Source organism: Borostomias antarcticus, assembly GCF_949987555.1.
Source record: "Borostomias antarcticus genome assembly, chromosome: 23".
Taxonomy (NCBI): Eukaryota; Metazoa; Chordata; class Actinopteri; order Stomiiformes; family Stomiidae; genus Borostomias; species Borostomias antarcticus.
The window spans coordinates 9,644,412-9,667,216 of NC_140256.1; the positions used below are offsets into that span (position 1 = coordinate 9,644,412).

A 22,805-nucleotide genomic window follows, 5' to 3' on the forward strand; every position below is an offset into this window, starting at 1 on the left:
CCCTTTTGTCTGGGGCTTGTCCACATCATGTGTTAATCAAATCAGGTCAGATAATCTTTTTGAATATACAGCCCACTTAGGAAAACTGTTTAAATGCTCTTTCCTTAGTTTCTAATGCTCCATTGCAGCCAAGCACGGACAACTTTACACCTGGACTCCGTACTCCAAGAACTCTGCCCTGGAAATTCTGTAAGTTATGATTTGGTTAGTTAATGTAGCCTCTGTAAAAACAAGGTGATAAAGATAAAATTGTGAGTGTAACGAAAAGGTCCAATGTTTGTCCTATGTCTAACGTATGTGTCTCCTGTGCATTATTTTCAGAGAAAAAAGGACATGATGCCATTAATCCAGTACCTCCTAAATATAAATACAAGTGGATGTACTCTCTGGTGGTTCTTCAGTTTTATACCCAATTGCATGTTTTCTTACCTCACCCCTTACCTTAGTTTGAATATGCATATTTCATTGTTTTAATGTTTTGGGTATTTGATTACTGTGGGGTTTTTATGTTCGGAATACCCCTCTGCAAAGTTTTTTGTATTCTTATTCAAAGCTCATGTATCTCTTGTATATATCATGCGTATGTTCAGTATATTGATTGTCATTACCCTCTGGCTTTTGCAGGTTTTATTTTACAACTGAATGTTGTATGCACGGTAGAGGGTTAGTTATGTTATCGTCCTCAAAGTAGAGCCTTATTCACAGCTGTATTCACAGCTGTATTTTATCACAGCTACAGGTAGGCTACTGTATCATTTGAACACATTTGAATGGTCTGCAGCCAGACCCTATTGTATGAGCAACTGAATAAAATTGTTTTCATTTGTGATTAAGATTTATATTTGTGATTAATAGCAATATTTTAGTATTCGGATGAAAGTTACTATAATTATTATTTATAAATAACCGAAATCAAGTGCGTAGTGAAGTCTGTGGAGTAGTGTACCTCCCACTCATGGATGTATTAATAGAACGCTCCCACTGGACACATTAGGAACTGCGGCTTCTAAATGGGCACATGTTGAACAGCAGTGAGCTCACTGCGCATGCCCTGTGAGGGAGCAGCTTCGTCACATGACTGTGGCTGAACGTATGGGGTTAGGAAGGAAGGGAAAACAGTGTGATCTCTTCGCCTGCCTGCACTCGCTCAACAACTACATCCACGAGCTGGTAGGAAGCTACTCTGTTGCCCTAAGTTTTGCAGGGGCCTTGCCCTGGATAGAATATGTTCGTTAATGCACTGTAGAAGTATTAACTGCATGATTTGACTGATTTCCTGTGAATACATGTGATTTGTATGGTAGGTAAAGCTTAGCTTTTTGTTTTGTTTTTCTCCTGTATCTTTCCTCTTCTGTAAAGTTGTTGCAGCTTTTATTATTGATTGATGCACTGTAGTTTCCAATCCACAAACTTCAAAATGGCTTCCAGCCTAGTTGTAACATGTGCTGGAATGCAATTAGCCTACTTATGTTGTATGCAAATAGTGATTTTGCTGGTCTTAACCTATCAGGTAAGGGCATAGACCTGTGTGACGGAGCCAGACCCTGGGCCATTTGAGAGGATGAATGAGCAGCTGAGATCCAGTGGAGCTGGTAAGCCACCTCGCTGTGTTCACCTTCACACAGGCCTTTCCAGAGCCTCCACCCATCCACATACCAGAATGAGATTCAAGTTCTCTGTGAATGTCCTCAGTGTACATCACATTCCTATTCGTATGCACCACGACTGAAAGCAAATTCCTAGTACATCGAAAAACTGCACAACAATAAACAAATTCTGATTCTTATCTTCCAGGTGGTGCTGCTGGTGAGGTTGGAGTGAAGAGACCAGAGAATCCCTCCAGGAGAGCTATGGAGCATAGAGGAGTCGGCGAGGCCTCCGGCACTGTGACAGCTACTGGAGCCACGCGACAACCGCAGGTCAACAAGCGCATAACAACTAACATAACAACCTTCCACGGGTCAGCCCTCAGTCCGAGCAGTTACATTTTACACAATAAACAATCAAGCGCCGCCCCTGTAAGGACGAGCGGTTCACGCCGTCTGTTGATGATGGGGCTTGGGACCAGGCTCCCCCCAGCCCAGGCAGAAGGTGCGGGGCCGTCGGAGGAGGCTCTGCCACAGGCCTCGTCCTCTCGGGAGACGGGTCTGGCTGGCAGGACACGCTGCGCCTGGAAGACCATGGACAAACCCGCCTCTGCTCCAGCAACACCGAAGGTACAGACATCAATCCATTCCGACACAAATAGGGCTGTGACTAAAAACTGTTCTGATAATGCATCAGTCTGTTTTTTTTTTTTATAACTTCAGTTAATTGATCGATTAAACGGTGCAATAGCAATGTTAGCAATTTTACCGATTTGTCGTTGTTGCACACCTAGAAACAGACATAGTTTTGATGTCTTTAGTATGATGCTTTATGTTTTTGTGGACAGTGTGGTTGACCATACTTTTTGGTTTTTCTGAAGCCGTTGAGCAGGAAAGGAGCTGAATCAAGCACAGCAGACACACAGATGGAAACGGAAAAGCCAATATCCCTGACCTCCACTCAAATGAAGCTACCTCAGAGCAAGAAAGGCAAGACTGCTGTCTCTACCAGGCCCCAGCCAGGTTAGTTAACAGTGTCAAGGTTCTTTTAATTACACAAAAATGGCGGCACACAGAGTTGACGCTTTTGTTCGCTTTTTATAGCTTGCATGCTGTAAATGGACCATTATACTACCTATTAATTTACGCTTATTACGGATGGTTACTGTAAAGGTTACTATAAAGCGCTTCCCTCAATTTCCCTACTTCTCCACAGCAACCAAGAGGAGGAAGAGGAAGATGGGCATGTACAGTTTTGTCCCCAAGAAGAAGAGCAAGGTGGTGAAACAGCAGGAGAAGGCGACCTCAGGCCCGGCTATGAAGGAGGCCTCAGACAGCGACATGGGGAAGAATGGAGCTGGGATAGACGAAGAGAACGTGGCGAGACAGGAAGACCCAGCCCAGCGAGAAGAAGAGGCGAAGCCCGCCGACCTCGGCGAGATTAGATTGGAGGAAGCCACAGAAAAGGGCAGCAGTGAGGAATACACCGAGCTGGCTCTGGACTCTCTGGACCTAAAAGCCCAAGAAGAGCTGTTCTCACCTTCACGATCAGGTTAGGGTTGAGCTGTCATTACTTGTGTGCCGCGTTAAGATATAAGGATATCTTAGATATATATGCATAAGGGTTTTGGGATGTTTAACCGTATGCTGTTGGTCCATGCCTCGTTCTAGGCCTCCCTGCGGACGCCGAGGTGACGGAGACGGACCTGGCTGAGGAGCTGCCCCTGTGCTGCTGCCGAATGGAGGCCCCCTCCCGAGGGCTCAGCCCCTCCCTGTCCGAGCAGACCTGCATGGCCACAGAGAGTGTGGACGGCCTGGTAGGGCCCGACGGGTCTGGAGCAGCCCGGCCATTTCCCTCTCTGTTCGGAGCCGAAGGCCTTTCCTTTCCACGTCCTCTGACATCGTTCTGTCCTCCTCCCCCCCCCCCCCCCAGGTGAGTCGGTGCCAGAGGAGCGTGGTGAAGGCCCAGATGATGCGTCCGTCCAACACCGTCCATCTGCTGGTTCTGTGCGAGGACCACCGGGCCGGCATGGTCAAACACCAGTGCTGCCCGGGCTGTGGCCTGTTCTGCAGGGGGGTGAGTGGAGGGAGACAAACTGATATAAGGGGTGGCTGTAGCTCAGTTGGTAGAGAGGGTCGTTCAATGATCGAAGGGTCAGCGGTTCGAATCCCAGCTCCGACTGTCCACATGTCGAAGTGTCCTTGAGCAAGGCACCTAACCCCAAAATTGCTCCCAATGAGCAGGTTAGCACCTTGCATGGCAGCTGCCGCCATTGGTGTGTGAATGTGTGTGTGAATGGGTGAATGAGAGGCCATTGTATGCGCTTTGAGTGCCGCTAAGGTGGAAAAGCGCTATATAGCCGAGATTTCAATGTAGACTAAACCCAGCGTCTATCCGGCGTGCGTGTCCACTGACTTTCCTGTCATTGAAGCTCTCCTGTCTGACCGGGGGGGGCGAACCGATCGTCTCTTGACCGGAGGTGGACTGATGTCTTCTCAGGGGACCTTCATGGAGTGCCGGCCGTACGGCAGCATCTCGCACCGTTACCACCGGGGCTGCGCGTCCGTGATAAAGGAGCACAGCTTCTGTCCCCACTGCGGGGAGGATGCCACCGGAGCCCAGGAGGTCACGGTCCCCAAACCTAACCCCGCGCCATCTGTGCCCAGACCCGACCCGAGGCCCACGGTACCGACGGAGACCACCGTGGCCACCCTGCCTGCTCTGGCGGCACTGCCCCCCGGGCCGCAGATGCTCAGGGCTAAGAAGACCACGGAGGCCGACAGGCGCAGGAGAGACTCCTCACCTAACAAGTACTTCTGACTCTTTATTCATCTTTCTTTTTCTCTCTCCCCCTCACTCTCTCTCTCTCTGTCTCCCTCTCCTCTCTCTCTGTCTCTGTCTCTCCCTCTCCTCTCTCTCTGTCTCTCCCTCTCTCTCTGTCTCTCCCTCTCCTCTCTCTCTGTCTCTCTCTCTGTCTCCCTCTCCTCTCTCTCTGTCTCTTCCTCTCTCTCTAGCCATGTTTCCATCCACTTGTCAATCGAATTGTGTGAGGATCGCTAAAAATATGAATGCGAATAAAGCCGGTGAACGTGCGTTTCCATCTAGAGCTTTAAATCGGATAAAGCATTTATCACAAAAGACTTTTTATGTCGATGAGATCGACAGTACAAAGTTGTTGGCGATTTTCATTATTTTTAATCGAATTGTACTGTTTCCATAAGGCATTTTTAATTCGATATAACTTAATTCGCATAAAACGTGTGGATGGAAACATGGCTTCTGTCTCTCCTCTATCTCTCTGTCTGTCCCCCCCCCCCTCGCTCTTTCTGTCTCTCTGCTACGCCCTTTAACTAGGGTGGCAGTTGCTCAGGAGGTAGAGTAGCCATCTGTTAATAGGCTATATGCACAACTTGATTATCCAGGTGTGCCTGATCATTGTGCTGCAGTCAGGCACACCTGATTAATCACTTCATCCAATAGTGTAGGACAGGAAATAGAGAAGCATGTCTAATTTCAGGAAGTACTGGAGGTGTGCGTACAGCCCATTGGAACATTCCCAATTCGATTCCAGCTCCTCCCGGTAGCAGTGTCCTTGAGCGAGGCACTGAACCCCAAATTGCTCCCAATGACAGGCTAGCCGTGCATGGCAGCTGCCGCCATGTTTGCATGAACGGGTGAATGAGATGGATAAAAGCGCTATTATAAGTGCAGTCCATTTACCATTTACCTTCTCTCGCCTGCCTGTTCTCCTCACCTCTCTCTCCCTCTCTCTCTCTCTCCCTCTCTCTCTCTCCCTCTCCCTCTCCCTCTCTCTCTCTCTCTCTCTCTCTCTGCGTCTCTTACATAGATGTACTTGATGTGTAGTAGAAAGGTTCTGTGTGTGTGATCTTGCTCTAGGCTGAAGAGGGAGCCTCCGGGGGCCTGTGGGGAGGCAGCCAATGAGTCACTGGAGAACATCCTGATGGCGCTGGATGATGAAAAGTGAGGTTACATCACGCAGTCCTGAGAAATCTCTTTGAAACACCAGAGACAGTGATTGTATGATGACATCAGATTTGAACCCGTGTTCCTTTCTTCTAGTTTGAAGCCAAAGAAAGTGAAATATCCCGCAAAACACTTATACATCTCCGCCAAACAGGGAGAGCTTCAGAAAGTCATCCACCTGCTGGGTAAAAACATGCCGTAACTCTCTCCTGGTTTATGAGGCCAGATGAACACATGGAATGCAGAAACTCAAAAGGCAATACAATTCTGTCTTCCAGTGGAGGGCAAGGACCCGAACTTCCTGATGGAGGGCGAGAACAACCGCACCCCGCTGCATGCGGCCGCCATCGAGGGCCACCAGGAGATCTGCCACATGCTGGTGCAGGTGAGCAGTCAAGGGGCTCCGATGCACCGCAGGCATCGGTCAGCTTGGTCCAGCTAGTCGGGGACCGGCGGAACGCACCGTAGGTCAAAACAGCTAGCGCAAACTCTCGCAAAGACGTGCCATGTCAAGATGGCCTGAGTTATTTGAATCCACGCCTCGGCTCAGGTGTGAGTGTGAGTTTTCCCTGCCCCCTGTAGGCCGGGGCCAACCTGGACATGTTTGACGAGGAGCAGAGGACTCCCCTGATGGGCGCGTGTGAGAACAACCATCTGGACACTGTCAAGTACCTGCTGAGAGCCGGGGCTGCAGTCAGTCACAAGGTCGCTCCTCTCGTTCATCACTTTTATTAACACACACACACACAACGGCTTTGTGACGTCGCTAATATTCTTGAAAAAGACAGTTGACGATGTCTGTTTCAACCGTCCAAAACTGTTTGAATTGTCTTCACACCACAGGATATCAAAGGCTCCACCTGCCTGCATTTGGCAGCTAAACTGGGACATCATGACATGGTGCAGCACCTCCTCTCTAAGGCGTCTAGATACATTAACTGTCAGGTACGCACCATCTCCCATCTCTTCACAGCCGGGGCCGCGTAACGCAGAAAATGTCCACAATGATTGCAAAAAAACACACAGACGACACAATCAGGCGGCGCCGGTGTTCTGCCGTGGTTTGCGCTCTACATCCCAGCGGTCATCCCAGCGGTGGGCTGTGTTTGTCTGCAGGACGACGGCGGCTGGACGGCTATCACCTGGGCCATCGAGTACAAGCACAGAGAGCTGGTGGCGCTGCTGCTCTCCAAAGGGGCCGACGTCAACATCAGAGACAAGGTCAGAGCAGAAAGCCATGCTGTTAACTCTACACCCCCCTCATCCCTCATCCCCCAGGGCCCGTACCCAGACCGTATCTCCTCTCACGCGCCTGCTCTCACACCTCCCTCGCGTCTCTCCTCTGACGGGGCTTCCCATGAGGTGCACGATGTTCCTTCCCCCATAGCTCATACAGTAGCTCATGTTAAGCGTGGAATACAGTACAGTTTAAGGAGTTTTTCTCCTGTCACCTTGAGAACAGGGCAATGAATTCACACTTCTTTTCTTAGCCAGAGCAATGTTTTAAGGAGGTGTCAGGTAGTCATGTTTGAACTATAGGCGGTAATACTGATCGACACGTTAATCATGTACACCCATGTACTGTATGTCACCCTGAGTTGACCTTTCACCCGTGACCAGGAGGAGAACATCTGCCTCCACTGGGCCGCCCTGTCCGGTTCCGACGACATCGCGCAGCTGCTGCTGGATGCCAGGTGTGACCTCCTCGCCGCCAACGTCCACGGGGACTCCCCTCTCCACGTGGCCGCCAGGGAGAACCAGCTGGACTGTGTGACGTGAGCGCCCGGCCCGCCCCTTCCCTCACAGCGCCAGGCTGCGCGTGATCTCAACAGGACAGGGCTAGATTGTTAGGACGCACTTACCACACAGAAAAACCTTCATATACTGTAGGACGGGCCCCATCTGACGTTTTTATTCTACATTTATTTACCGATCTGTCCCTTCCAGCTTATGCCGTGATTAGTACCTGCCACTGTTGTAGCTTGGCCAGTGGGGGGCAGACTGGCTGCTGACTACAGCTGTACAGGGCAGAGCCTAACCACAGACCACCCCCCCCCCACCCTCCCCCCCAGACTGTTTCTGTCCCGGGGAGCAGATGTGAACCTGAGGAACAGTGAGGGCGAGACCCCCCTGGACTGCTGCCTCTATAACTCCAAAGTGTGGACGGCCCTCAGCACCAATAAGAAGCTGACCGACGCCAGGAGAGGCAGGGACAGTCTCGGAGAGAAGACCCTGTCCAGGTATGACGAGGGTTTAGCAACAGAGGGGGAATATGAGACTGCGGGTGTGTAAATGTATCTCTGTGTCCTGCCCCCTTCCCTTCAGGGACATCTCTCGAGGGTACGAGGCCATTGCCATACCCTGCGTGAACGGGGTGGATGCTGAGCCCTGCCCTGAGAACTTTAAATACATCCCCGACAGCTGTGTCACCTCCCCAATGAACATAGACAAGGACATCACTCACTTACAGGTCAAGCTCCCGGAAACGCAACATAGATTATGCTTGATTAGAAGGCTAATGCGTCTTTTTCTTCAAAATGATTGCAATGTGTTGTTTAATGAAGATGACCCTTTTTTATTTCAGCATTGCTTGTGTAAAGACGACTGCTCCTCCAATAACTGCATGTGTGGTCAGCTGAGTCTGCGCTGTTGGTACGACAAAGTAAGTTCATGCTAACATTGCAAGAGGCTAAATTTCTCCATAGTCTGTATTGTGACCGTGCGACCTCCTTTTACCCAGGAGGGGCATCTGCCTCTAGAGTTCTGCCAGAAGGAGCCTCCCGTCTTGTTCGAGTGTAACCACGCCTGTTCCTGTTGGAGGACATGCAGGAATCGCGTGGTACAAAACGGACTTAGGTAAAGGAGGACCCCGCATGCTTTTTCCGCCAATCAGAATGCCATTCGCTCAGTCCACCTGGTCAGGTATGTCTGGAATGTCACGTGTTGTGTTCCTCTCCAAGAGTCAGACTGCAGGTCTACAAGACTGAGAGAATGGGCTGGGGAGTCAGGGCACTGCAGGACATTCCCCAAGGATCTTTCATTTGCGAGTAAGCTGGCGTCCACATTAAAATGCATGGATTGAACAGGATGTTTTGTTCTACCCCAAATGACTTTGTACGAGCTCGTAAATTTTGGTGTAGCATGCCCCACAGAGCATTGTTGTTGGCAGTTACAGATGGCATGTTTCATTCTCGTGTACTTCCATGTACAACAGATTGTGATTTGTTGAAGCTCTTGCTACCCTCAACTGCGTCACAGTTCTTCTCTAACAGGCTGTCTCAATCCTGCAGGTATGTGGGGGAGATCATCACTGATGCATCGGCAGATGGCAGAGAAAATGACTCTTTCCTCTTCACCCTAGATAATAAGGTGCCTGTAGAAATGTTTGAAGAACAATTACATTAATGTGACTCATTACTGGGTGTGCTACAGTGACACATTAACATTTTGGTCAACAGGAGGTGCTGCAGTGCACAAAATGCAGCAGAGACTAAATGTTTTAATTGCTTTTGCAGGTGGGAGATGCGCACTGTATTGATGCGCGTCTCTTTGGCAACGTGGGCCGCTTCATCAACCATCTGTGCGAGCCCAACCTGCTGGCGGTGAGGGTGTTCACCATGCACCAGGACCTGCGCTTCCCGCGCATCGCCTTCTTCTCCCGCACGCCTATTCAAGCGGGGGACCAGATAGGGTGAGCGGCGCGAACACTCGTCACCCATTGAACCGACAAGTAGGCTTCTGTGGATGTCGTGACAGGGCGTCCGTTTTAACGAGCTGCACTCCAGCATGTGAAGTTGATGGGTTTGTGTTTTCCGCGCAGGTTCGACTATGGAGATAACTTTTGGAGGATCAAGAGCAAGTATTTCAGCTGCCAGTGTTGCTCTCCTAAGTGTCGGCACTCCGCTGCTGCCATAGCCCAGAGGGCCCTGAGGGCGGAGAGCCCACCTCAGCAGTCAACTGCCCCTATGGAATTATAACCTAGGAGGCATAGAGACCAGAACCTCTCACCTACCCTCATGGTCTCCCCTCAGTCTCTGCTGTGGTCTCCACTCCCAGTACTAGCTATATCTAACCACTGAAGACCTGGCCAGCCAGCTTCTCATTTTTTTAGGATAGAATTACAGTGTGTCACTTTGTCATTTTTAGAATCGTGTAATTTTAGCAGGTTTGACGAGACATTTCTTAGTCTTGACTGACTGATGTTACATTTTTTAGACTGTTTTATTACATGCTTAACTAGCAATACAACTTGATACATGCTTAACTAGCAATAAAACTTGATTCACGTATCTCATGTTTCTTTTCCCTTGTCTTCACATGTCTTGTGCGTGTAAATCACTATTTTATTTGCACATCAAACTCGAAATGATTTATACACAGCAATAAGAGGGAGATGGTTTGGTTATAGATGCCTCCACCCAAGGCTTTGCGGTTATTATTAGCTAAACACTATTAGATTATGGATATGATGATGACCAGGAAAGGAAAACATTTTGAACAAATAAATGATTGGTAAAAGGAGCGCTGAGGAGTCGTCAGCAGGAAAGGTGATATCAATCTGCAGATGCGCTGTCTACATTAGCTTTTACAGGCAACCCCGCCCGATCCAAAACACGAGCAAATGAACTACAAGGAAGATCATGCTCACTGCAAAATCAGAACACGTTGCGGAGAGTTTGCAATGAGCATAGTAGCCAAAATAAGAAATGCGTGATATCAAGTTTCCTTCATATTCTGACGCGGTGGTGAAGCATCTGCGATTCCAGCTCAGCCCGGGAGACTAGCGGCGGCTTCCTTCTTCCTCCCTGGTGCTATGGATACAGAGACGGTACAGGTGGAGCCACTGACTGGCGTCTTTTTAATCACGTGGGTCGATTCATAAGGAGCACTGGCTGGAGAAAGTGGTTACATTATGCATTGCCAGTGATTTAGCGGAAGCAGAGGTGCCAAAACCTGGAATTTCTCGCTACAGTTTGCCCGAATTGATAGGACGATTGATGGGGCGGGTCGTGATAGATTCCTCGTCTGCATAAGGAGGTAACAAAAAAGACAAACTTATACCCGCAACGGCTCTAGCCTACAGTGGAGGAGGAGATACATTGCATCGTTTTTTGTATTGGGCTTGTGAAACGCGCTGCAGTCCTAACGCACCTATTGGCATCTTTGAATGATGGAAATTGTTTATATTGCTCACCTTTGTGGCTGTTACTAAGGCTGAACACCACGGAACGGGATGCGTAGGTGACCATTCAGTGAAGAACATCTGGAACATTATGTGACATGGAAAGCTAAACTTTCTCTACATGTTCCATTCTATTTGGATATTTGGAGTCAGTGAAAATATGGAGAGTAAAAGAAAGGAGGTAGGCTAATCTATCAAGCTCTGAAGAAAACACACCTTTTCTATTTTTGAATGTTCCTTGAATATACTCTTGGACCTTACACGCACCAAAAGGAACTCGTGGCTGGGACAACTGTGTGTGTTGTGATGCTTCTTCTGTATCTTGTATCTAGAGTCAGCTTTGATTTCTTCTGTAAGATCTGTGCGGTTTTAGAATGGCTCGCTTCGAAGACGATCTGCCCGGCCGGTATGGAGGTGGCTGTCCAGCGGGCCCAGGGAGAGGGGCCATACGGCCGCCAGGCCCCCCAGCTGGCCCAAGGGTGTACAAGCAAACGATGGCTCAAAGAGCCAGGACAATGGCCATATACAACCCCATACCCGTCAAGCAGAACTGCCTCACTGTCAACCGGTCTCTCTTCATCTTCAGTGAGGATAATATCATACGAAAATATGCCAAAAAAATTACTGAATGGCCATATCCTTTTATGAATGCCACATCACTATAACTACGCTATTATTGCTGTATCCGTTTATTTTCATGACTTGAAATGGTGGAACTTGGAGAGTGGAAAGTTTTATTTAACCTACTGCGTTTAGCCTTTATTTAGCCTACTGCATTTAGCCTGCTCCTATTGATTTTCATTATGCCAGAAGGAACAAACACTCTTGTTGTCTTGGCTTTTTCGTGTGTGTGTGTGTGTATGTGTGTGTGTGTGTGTGTGTGTGTGTGTGTGTGTGTGTGTGTGTGTGTGTCTGCGTGTGTGCGCGCGCGTGTGTGTGCGCGCGCAAACCACTGCTTGATTCCCTCGCATTGTGAAATGCTGTGATTGGGCAAGTCCAGGGCTGGACTGGGACAAAAAATCGGCCCTGGCATTTTTGGCCCAGACCGGCCCACCACAATCGGCCGGACCCAGGGCTGGACTGGGTGAATATTACCGGGCATTTGCCCGGTACGCCACATGGCCAGTCCGGCCCTGGGCAAGTCTGTGTTGTTTATACTGCTTTCGATCAATTTCTTTCTAAGACAAGTCACGCCTGGCAACTGTTTTACAATGCGTACAGGCCAGATAAACGGTTTCAGAACAGGCGCTCTCCATGGTCCTGAACTCACCCACGCTCGAATAGGCCTACAGTAGCCTACTATTCACAACCGCAATAAAGCGCGAGGATCAAGCCCGTCTCCTAAATTGAGACAGGATAATCTACGTGGGTGTCGCATCAAAGCAGAGATCTATGACAATAACATGCTGGTCGATTTCTCCTATATTTTCGCACACCATGTCTTCATATTGCTTCAGCCCACATTCGTTATTGGATGGTTGGAGCACATTGCATTAAGTAGGACCTGGAATTGGCTGTTGGGTTTTTTGAGCGATACCAATGAGCATAACAATATTATCTCTGCTGCTTTGGGAAAACTGAGCATACTTTATAGCATGGCATCAGGCCTGAACATCTATTTCTCAAGGTGTTTAATGAACGCAGAAGGTTTAGCAATCAGTCCATATTAAGTTGGGTAATAGCATCCATTACTTACATAGCTGGTTGGTTACCCCGGGAGCTGAGCAAACATTTATCAAGCAGCAGCTAACCTGGGCATTTTAGCAACTATGGATTATTTTCATACTCTGCCAAAGACTCCAGGGCAGCAGGGAGCAGGAAATAAGTGAATATCTCTGAACCTGCATATGATGTCACTTTGTCAGGAGATGATGCCTTCTGGTCATGTCCCTCTGCGGAGGTCTTTCAGTTCTCTGGTGCACACAGTTTCCAGAGGAGACGGTCTCCATAAACAACACTGTGGCAGTGGACTAATTACAGGGACAGTAGCTAGTGAAGAACAACCCAGGTCCTTCCCAAGTCCTTCATAGTCTCTGGGAGGGTGATCACTTTGGATTCTGTTGAATAGCTTTTAAAAGGGAAATAGAGATGTCTAGCTACTGGCCATGCTGCTTTCTCTCTTCTTCCCTTTCTCCCTCACACTCTTTGTTTTCTGTCAATATGTACAGCTTTGTGCTAAATGTCTTCCACTGGTCTTCCTTAACCTTCTCACTCCGTTTGAGTACATGATCCTGGCCACCATCATAGCCAACTGCATCGTCCTGGCCTTGGAGCAGCACCTCCCAGCCAGGGACAAAACCCCCATGTCAGAGCGTCTGGTGAGTGTCCAAACAGTCGTACTCATGCCACAGATCTGTCATTATGATGTCCCACTACGAGACAAATATTTATTCAATTACTTGCGCAAAATCCGAACGACTCAACTGATGTTTATCTTTTCCATGTCCTTGGCAGCTGTTGCACTTCCTCCCTAGCTCTGCTCTGCTTTGTAGGCTAACCAGTATCACAGAGCAGCTTAGAGCTTCCTAAGGCTCCCAACTGAACTCTGTTGTTAAATGAGGGCCATTAAAAAGGGCAAATGCTGTAAGCCCCTTTGTCCAGTCAAAGGGTGCGATTGTTTTAAGAATGGAAGTGTCAGTCCTTCAGGCAAAGTGCCTTGCAGCTGCATACTGTCAGTGATTGATTTTCTCAGATGGGCAAAGGCTCTATTTGATGCATTGATGTAACTTCATTATGATATGAAGCAATCAAACTGCTTTTCCACTCGCTCGCACAGCACAAGTACTCATCACATTGCTGCACATAGTCCTCTTGTAGAAAGGAGATGCACTTGTGAGTTCTAGCAAGTAGTAGTACATTGTCTTTCCTACATTAAATACAATTATTTTAAGTAGCTTTGGATAGAAGCGTCAGCTAAATGACTGTAATGTTAATGTAATGTAATGTCATTGATGGTGTCAATAATTCATTAAACTTTTATTGTTTCTGTTTCAACAGGATGATACAGAGCCCTACTTTATTGGAATATTTTGTTTTGAAGCCGGCATCAAGATCATCGCCCTTGGCTTTGCGTTTCACAAAGGCTCCTATCTCCGTAATGGCTGGAATGTAATGGATTTTGTGGTCGTCTTAACAGGGTGAGTACTGGGCTAATGGCTCATGCAGCAGCAAACTGACAGACCCGATTGTCTGTCTGGATTAATGAGAAAGTCCACTGTTAATGTGTGTGTGTGTTTGTGTGTGTGCATGCGTGCATGCGCACTGACTATATTTTCACTTATCGAATGTATACTGTATCATAGATTGGATTGTGTGTGTGTGTGCACGCACGCACGCTCTCTATATTTTCACTTACCGTATACCATAGACTGGATTATATAGACTGGATTTTTGTAAATCATACATTAGGTTCACATCAGTACTGGATGCAGAGGCGATAGAGCAAGTCCTGGATTGTCCCCGAAACAATGGGCGTGGATCTCTGGTGGGAGCTGAGCAGAAGATGCCTGGGGGAGAGGATGGAGAGGAGGAGGAGGAGGAGGAGGAGGAGGAGGGGGGGGGGGGAGGGGGAGAGGAGGGGAGGGGTGATGACGGGGAGGCTGTTACGCTGGAGAAAGTCCCTGGGTAGTTGCTAACACCACCAGAGACTGTCCTGGACTGCTCTACCTAATGGCCTGGAGATTTATTTGGTCTATCTATTGGGGCTTACGTCAGCTCTACACCTCATTGCAATAAACAGTGGAGGCCTGCTCTCCCCACCCACTGGAAGCCATTTCCACTGTTCTAATTTGTTGTTCATGCTCAGTGGGAAAGGAGAAAGACCGCCGGTGGAAATGTAATAAAAAAGCCTTCTGAGGAACCGGACTGGTTATGCAGTAACCACACAGAGCCATGTTTGTTTGAGGTAACCAGGACAAAGACTCCATCTTCCTGTCTATGCAGGGTAGACGCGAGGGATACTGACAGGTTGTCGGGGCGTCTACTTGGTCCTGTCACCATCGCCGAGCCCGTATTCACTTACACAACGTGTGGACGGGGCTGTCTGGGGCGGGGGGAGGAGGCTGGCTTGATTAAATTGGGGCTGGAGCAGCCTGACATGATAACCATAATTGAAGGGCCGGGTGGTGGATGGGGGCCATTACAGCAGCAGTCTGGATGTCTTATCAGTGCCATGCTACTGGGAGTGATTGACCCATGTTGTCTGACTGGCTCCGATAGACTGTGGATCACTATGGGCTGCATCCACTACCTGCTGCTTCTGCTTACCGTGCTCTACCCATCCATGTTTCTTTTCCTGCAGGATATGCCTCATAGAAAACCATTCCATTTAGCAATTATGGTAACACTTTAAAATAAGGTACGCAAAAATGAGTAGTTACTGAGCAACTAATGAGGAACCAATGATTAGTTAATGAGTAGTTACTGATTAACTCTGAGGATAGTTAAAGAGTAGTTACTCATGGGGACTCCTATAGTAGTCACTGAGGAACTAGAGAACAGACTGAGGACTACTACAGTAATTACTGAGGAACCAATGATTAGTTAATGAGTAGTTACTGATTAACTATCAATCCATGATTATATAGTAGATAATGATGATTTACTAGAGAACAGACTGAGGACTACTATAGTAGTTACTGAGGAACCAATGATTAGTTAATGAGTAGTTACTGATTGGTAATGGTAACTGCTCTGTATAATGTATGACTTTACAATAAGGTGTACAAATTATTAACTAATGACTAATGAAGTAATGATGTGGTAGCAAGTTTGGGTCCACTAGAGTGGTGCATGATACAGACAGAGCAGTTACCATGTAGGCCTTCACTACCTCATCATTACTTAATCATTAGTTAATCTTTTGTATATCTTATTGTTAAGTGAGACATCATACAGAGTAGTTACCATGAAGTCCTTCACTAACGCATCATTACTTAACCATTAGTTAATCATTAGGGTTCAGAGTTAATCAGTAACTACTCATTAACTAATCATTGGTTCCTCAGTAATTACTATAGCAGTCCCCAGTCTGTTCTCTAGTCATCCATCAGTATCTACTATACAGTCATGGATTCATAGTTAATAACTACTCATTAACTACTCATTGGTTCCACAGTAATTACTATAGTAGTCCCCAGTCTGTTCTCTAGTAAATCATCATTATCTACTATACAGTCATGGATTCATAGTCAATAACTACTCATTAACTAATCATTGGTTCCTCATTAGTTACTCAGTAACTACTCATTTTTGTGTACCTTATTGTAAAGTGTTACCGCAATTACAAAACGTTGATGATTATGATGAAAGCTTGAATTTTGAAGTAGAAGTAATAGTATTTGAAACTGGTATGGGTAATCAGAAATATTTATTGAAACATATGTTGATATCAAGGTGGCAATGGGTTTAGACTGGTCTTTACACCGTGGAAAAGCAAAAGTAACAGCCGTGAGCGCAGTCAATTGTTTACGCGAGCACGGGGCCGGGATGGGGCTCATTCGAACACCATCACTGTTAACAGCATGTAGTCATTACCATGGTCCTCTGACATGTTCAGGCCCAGAGCACGCCGGGGCCATCTTTCACGAGCTGCTAGTCAGGGGTGTTGGGCTCTTGAATAAGAGGACCGGCTGTAGATCTCGTTGCAGACCTTTAACATGCTCCAATAAGACGTTGGGAGTTGCTAATAAGAGCATATATCAGCCCCCCCCCCCGTGCTCCCATCCAGATCAATAGTGTATTGAACCCAACGCATAGGGAATAGATTCACTTTACCACTCTTCTTTATAGCCTAGCTGTGTGGATCAAAGCGGCTGCCGGCTCTGGCTGGCTGTTAGAGCCACGTCCCCCCGACTGCGGCGCATTAGTTGTTAGCGCTGGATAGATGGAATGTTGTTGACGTTGCAACCTCAGCCCGTCCGCCAGCCTTTCACCAATCAATCAGTAACTGTAACGAGTTGCCTTGAGCTGTAACCGGATGAATTAAGTATAATATTGCTCTTTTTTTTTTAAAAGTATGACACCGATGCAGGGTTTTGTTTTGTCATCATGTTGTTTCACAGATAATGTCTGAAAACTGCAGTAAACAGAAGGCAAATCACAAGTGCACGCAAATTATACACACTTTTGTTTTGAAATGGGAGCGATCACTGTGGTGTCCCTGGCGGTTAATCTGTCACTGAACTCACTTGCTTTTCACTGTCTTGCGTTCTAGTTGCTCTACTTTCCCACCAAATAAATAGATTTCTTGTGTGGTTGCATTTCCTCAAGCAATCTCCTGGTTTCTTTATCCTGCACCACAGGATTTCACGACCGAGGAGAGTATTATTTTAGCACCCTCAATGGACTTTAACTCATGTACTTTTAGTGGGTGAGGTTATTGGGTTGAATAAATCTAGGTGAATGTATGGTTGAGGTTATTGGGTTGAATAAATCTAAGTGTATGTACAATACATAGGGGATGTACTGTAGAGCTTTTCAATAGATCTATTATGCAGTTGTGGAATGAATAAGGATTTCTCTGATGTTTTTAACGAAGCAGACATGGCAGAGGGTACTGTAGTACATTTTTATGCATGTAGTGAATAGTGATCGTAGAGCAGTGTACATAGCTTGAGTCGGTGAGTAAGCAATAGCATTATTGATATCCTGAGAAGTGAACGTGCATTTGACCTCTGGTTTCCTGCAGAAAGAGATAAACAGGGACTGTTTTTCTGGACTTGAGGCTGTGAGATGGAGAGAAGAGAATGAGTGACGCTTTCAGGTTGTCAGCAGCCTCAGATGTGCTTTGGCATCATCATCATCTCTCTCTCTCTCTCTCTCTCTCTCTTTCATGTTCCTCTCTGATGCTCCCAAAAGGAAGTCCTTCACATTTAATAGCCTCGTTTCCTGGAAGTGCTGTCAGTGGAAACATGTTGTTTGATTATGTCAACACAGCACTGCTCTCCAAGGATGATCTGAGATGTTCTTATTCATGAGATACGGACTTGTTTTACCCAAGTGAGCACTTTCTGAAGGGTGTAGAAGGGGTTCACTTCTAACTATATTGTGTACTGTACAGTCACCCCTCCATAACACAGGAATAAAGTCTGATTACAGTGGCTTGCTAGTCTAGCACAGTAGGAGTGGGTAAAGTGACCCAGGTTCTGTGGTAAGGCCTAATGCATATGAAATAAGCAAGGGGACCTGTGTTAGGATCGTTTCTAATCAGACAGTCATCCAAGCGAAGGCAGTGGAACAAAAAGATGAATTATTAATAGCGTCTCACTGTAGATGAATTAGCCCAATTTCTTTTGGATTGTGCTTTTGTTGTACTCTGAGAGGCTGTAGCACACATTTTCAAACCCTGTACACAGTTTATTCCACTGATTATTGGCTCCACCCCAATGACAGCGCAGGGTAAGAGGTTATGTTTTGTGGTGTGTGTTGGTTGGTTGGTTAGTTGGTTGGTTGGTTGGTTCGTTCTTTAGCAGCATTACGCAAACACTACGAGACCGATTTTCATGAAACTCGGTGGAGGGGTGTATCATTGGCCAACTTAGAACCCATTACATTTTGGAGTAGATCACAATCACTAGGCGGGTCCATGAGCTGCCCAAACACAGCTGGCCATTCACCTCCATTAATTGTTTGGACTTACTGTAGGCTCAGGAGTGAAAAATTCCCCTCATTCATTGTCAAAGGGCGGGAATTGAAATGGCCATATCTCGACTTGGGAAGGTCACAGAGACAGGGTTTGGACTGGCATAAAGCTCTTGACCTAATTACACACACATGCACACACACAGAGCCACAAAATGCATTCATGGTCGGAGGTCTGTGCTCTCTGAGCATAATTTCTAGTATATCCATGCTACAGTATTACTGAGTCAGACGACAAAGTTTCAAGAGGAGGTTGCTCAGTGACGTACTGTAGGAGACGGTCAGCAGCCACCAACATCCAGAGTTCCTGGCCCTGCTCTTGTCCCTGACTCACCTCACTGTGAAGGTGTGATGAGATTTTAACTGGATTATTCTGCTGGCTGCACAGATGACATGGTCTTTCTGAATACTAATGGCGGAGAGGAGAAGAAGAGGGAGGAGATGGAGCAGGGGATCTGGAGGAGGAGTAAGAGTATAGGGAGGAGGAGTAAAAGAAGGAGGAGAGGGAAGAGGTTGAGGAAGGAGGAGACAGAGAAGTCTTTTCTCTCATTGGCAGTGCTCAGTGTCAAAGGGGCTAGATATGAAGTGCTTGACTGGCAGCCTGGTTTCACACTTGGCTTCAGGAGCCATTTCAGGAGCCATTTCAGGAGCCATTTCTTAAAGTGGGTGTTATTCCAGAGAAATGGATTACACCCCAAATGTCAATAGTGCAATGGCCCCTTACCCTCCTCGTGCCCTCAACACACACCCCTACCCCGCACACCACCATGGGCTACATGTAATGGCTGCCGTGCGTGCACTCTGCCCTTGTACAGTCTGCCCAGACAGAGGCAAGGTGCACCCCACACTTCTTACCACTCTAAGTCGCAGCTAAGCTGATTGGTTTGCTTAATCAGTGGAGGTGTCATGACCGTACATGTAGCTTTCTTTGTGTGACTGAACATGATAGGTCAACACTGTCCTTAAAGGAATGAGAGTCTAGAATACGGAACTTTTCGAGTATCGATCACCTGGTTCTTATTTCGTGTCAATATTGCTACCTTTTCCCACTCTCAGTATTGCAAAAATTATTTCTTACTCTTCAAATGTGTGAAGATTTATTGGGGCTTTAAACCCATATTATGAGTAGTTTTGATGTATTTTCCACTTTCTTAGTGGTAAAAGAGTGGTAAAAGAGTCAGTGTGTCATTAACATTGCAAAGGGCCGGTTTTATAGCTATGCTTTAACATAGTCTGCTCTTCTATGGCTTCAGTAGTTACAATGTTTTGAATTTGCAATGGACTGGCTCTTGAGCTCCCAAGATTCTTCTTCTTCTTCGTTTGGGTAGGTTGGTTGATTCGTCCTCTCCCCCCAGGCTCTGGGCCGAGGGGCTATCCTTTTACCACCCTGAGCCTGGTTGAGGGGGTCACCCAGGCTATATATCCGGGCACACCTCCAGAAGCCACGTCACCGTTTCGTCATCCACGACCGTCAGGCCACGCATTCCGTTGGGTTTCCGATATATCGGACAGTCCTGGATGTCGTGGTCTGCAGTTTGTTCCTCGGCGCCACACTCGCACGCCACACAGGATGCCAAGCCCCATCTGTGTATCGATGAGTGGAAGCGTCCAAGATTGTTTGGATGACAGGAGAGTACCCGATCACTTGAATGTGAAATCTGAAGAGCTCCAAGGTGAAATATGCCCACAACCTAGCCTTTTCTTCCCCCAAGGCAGATCTGTCTTAAACAATGATGACAGTAAGACAAATGTGTAATTCTGTGACTGACAAATGATGAAATGTTATGGCATGGCTGAGTAGCTCCCAGATTACAGCAGGCTGCAGTCATAACAGATCAACACACAATTCTTCATTGGTGGAGTCATTTTCTTTGGGTCTCTTTCCTGACTCGCAAGCCTTGATGCGCCATCTGATGAATCCATGCATGATCAACTCACTCACTGGAGTGGAAAGCGAACCAGTGATTTTTCACTTCATTCAGCCTAGTGCTGCAGAGCCCGGCGCTGACACCCTCTCAGAACTCCTGGGCTTGGTACGGTTTGCGGCCGAGTGACGTGAGTCTGATGGTGCTGAGCCGGTTTGTGCGTGCGTGCGTGCGTGTGCTTTATTGGCCATTTGACATGGCCTGAACCTCTCTGTCATCCAGATCAGAGCTAGGTGCTGGTTAGGGTAGACCGAAAGGTTCTCTACCTGGGAGGGAGGCAGGCCCAGACAGAAGCTACTGTAACATTCACAAGTTGAGTGGGAAAGGAGGCTAATTTATGTTTGGGTGGGTCATTACATAAAGTCATATGTAAAGACCAATAACAAAAAGAATGGAGTTGATTTCGATTGGAGTTTGGACATTTTTTCAGGTGCAGTTGGGTTTTATCATTAGTGAGCAGGAATCTCCGGTCCTCCGACCAGAACAGGAACCAGAACAGCTCGCCTTGGACGCTTTCAACCTTTGTAATGTCACAGGAAATGGGAGGAGGGGATTCAGAGAGGAGACGAGGAGGAGGGTTGAGTCTGGGCTGACTACTGCAGGGGGAGGAGGGTTGAGTCTGGGCTGACTACTGCAGGGGGAGGAGGGTTGAGTCTGGGCTGACTACTGCAGGGGGAGGAGGGTTGAGTCTGGGCTGACTACTGCAGGGGGAGGAGGGTTGAGTCTGGGCTGACTACTGCAGGGGGAGGAGGGTTGAGTCTGGGCTGACTACTGCAGGGGGAGGAGGGTTGAGTCTGGGCTGGCTACTGCAGGGGGAGGGCACAGCTGATGAGCTCTCTCTCAGACAGGGAGGGAGAGATGGAGGTAGAGGGAGAGATGGAGGGAGAGATGGAGGGAGAGGGAGAGATAGAGGGAGAGATGGAGGGAGAGGGAGAGATAGAGGGAGAGATGGAGGGAGAGGGAGAGATAGGGAGAGATGGAGGGAGAGGGAGAGATGGAGGGGGCGGGAGAGATGGAGGGAGAGGGAGAGATGGAGGGGGCGGGGTCTGCCCAGCCTGCCCCCAGGGAGCTGATTGATCTGAGGGCTGGTCGTCAGGGAGGGCGAGGACCCTGTGGAGAGCCAGGGAGTCGTATCTCTGAGCTAGTGAGCTATCTCTCTCCGCACGCCGCTCCGCTTTACACTCTGCGCTCAGCCGGAGCCTACAAGGTGGCATGCTGGGAAAATCAGCTTGTGGCACTTGGCTTGCATGAACGGCGTGTAGTAGGCCATAGTTTATGATGGATGGGACCAAATTAACTCATAACAGCTGATGCATTTTGGAAATAGACTCTCCTTCAGGAAATGCCTGATGGACTGTTCTAGAATCCGTCTGACATATTTAGTCTTGTTATCCCCTCGTCTTGCAACAAGTGCACTTTATTGAGCGGGTCTGTCATTACGTTAAGCTGATAGCCATTATACAAATCCTGGCACAGGCCCCACTGTCTAAACTCAAACAATTGATCTGCACTTACTGTCCATCAGAGGGATAGGTGAGTCACATGTTGGACCGTAACGTACACAGTGTACCAAACGAGACAGCGTCATGGGTTTTACATACAGAACAGTGCTGTTACTGGAAACAGCCAGCTCAATCAATCAATCAATCAATCAATCAAAGCTTTATTTGTATAGCGCATTTCATACCCAGAGGCAACACAATGCGCTTTACAGAGAACAAGGGAGGTGGGCATACGACCCACTCTCTACATATTCCAGAGGGAAGCAAAAAAACAGTAATCACCCGGGGGCCAGATAAGTGAGCTGTAAAAATTCTTCCCTGACCCCTCTCAACAAAGCTCACTTGCATAGGATATTATAGTACAGACACATTCACTTTGTCAATGTTTCCCTTGCCAGCTAGAGTCTATGCTGAAAGATACAGTAGGTGCAGACTGGCATACAGAGCACTTGGGCAGTGTTCCAGACCCCGTCAGGCCCTGTGAGCTGCAGAGCCAGGCGGTTCTACAGCCATGTGCTGCAAGAGGAACGGTTGTGTTATCTAACCAATCAACTGCTCACCGGGCTGTGGAACATCTAAACCGTGTTCCATAATGAGAAAACCATAAACACCTGGAAGGAGCCAGCAATGATGTGCTATTTCCCAGACCATTTAACTGAGACTATCGTCTCACGGTTCACCAAATCGACATGAATACTTTCAAACGTACTTTATTGTGTCACCTACGCTACAGTATGTCAGACAAGTCTTAAAATGTCATTAAAAACTCATGGCTCCCTCATGTACCTGTATGAGAATCATTGGTTGCTATGGAGACAAGCAAGCATCGTATGTCAAGCGCATCTCTTGATCAGTGTTTGGGGTTCGGGTTCAAGGGAATATTATGAACATTTCTCATACATATTTTTATGGAGGTAAAAAAAATGGATTTATTGCTTTCACAACCTCATTTGTCAATTTAGTGTATTATTGCCAGGAAAGCCT

The 22,805-nt window shown here is 47.5% G+C and overlaps 2 protein-coding genes across 2 annotated transcripts in view; both read left to right on the plus strand.

The window, feature by feature from the left end:
- The first annotated feature begins 1,137 nt into the window (after positions 1 to 1,137).
- ehmt1a (euchromatic histone-lysine N-methyltransferase 1a) lies at positions 1,138 to 9,844 on the plus strand. Its single transcript, XM_084456782.1, has 23 exons — positions 1,138 to 1,170; positions 1,511 to 1,592; positions 1,795 to 2,216; positions 2,468 to 2,609; positions 2,803 to 3,138; positions 3,258 to 3,403; positions 3,520 to 3,663; positions 4,087 to 4,397; positions 5,485 to 5,568; positions 5,668 to 5,756; positions 5,850 to 5,956; positions 6,154 to 6,276; positions 6,415 to 6,516; positions 6,688 to 6,792; positions 7,192 to 7,346; positions 7,644 to 7,811; positions 7,897 to 8,041; positions 8,156 to 8,233; positions 8,312 to 8,427; positions 8,532 to 8,618; positions 8,862 to 8,940; positions 9,087 to 9,262; positions 9,392 to 9,844. The coding sequence occupies exons 2-23, from the start codon at positions 1,562 to 1,564 to the stop codon at positions 9,546 to 9,548; spliced, it is 3,303 nt and encodes a 1,100-aa protein (XP_084312908.1). The 5' UTR covers positions 1,138 to 1,170; positions 1,511 to 1,561; the 3' UTR covers positions 9,549 to 9,844.
- Positions 9,845 to 11,127: 1,283 nt separating this feature from the next.
- Positions 11,128 to 22,805, plus strand: part of cacna1ba (calcium channel, voltage-dependent, N type, alpha 1B subunit, a) — a gene marked incomplete at both ends in the record, with an annotated part of 69,670 nt that continues 57,992 nt past the window's right edge. Inside the window, 3 exons of the mRNA XM_084456822.1 lie at positions 11,128 to 11,387; positions 12,966 to 13,071; positions 13,751 to 13,890. Of these exons, the coding sequence (XP_084312948.1) occupies positions 11,128 to 11,387; positions 12,966 to 13,071; positions 13,751 to 13,890 (506 nt within the window). The remainder of the gene's footprint in view (positions 11,388 to 12,965; positions 13,072 to 13,750; positions 13,891 to 22,805) is intronic.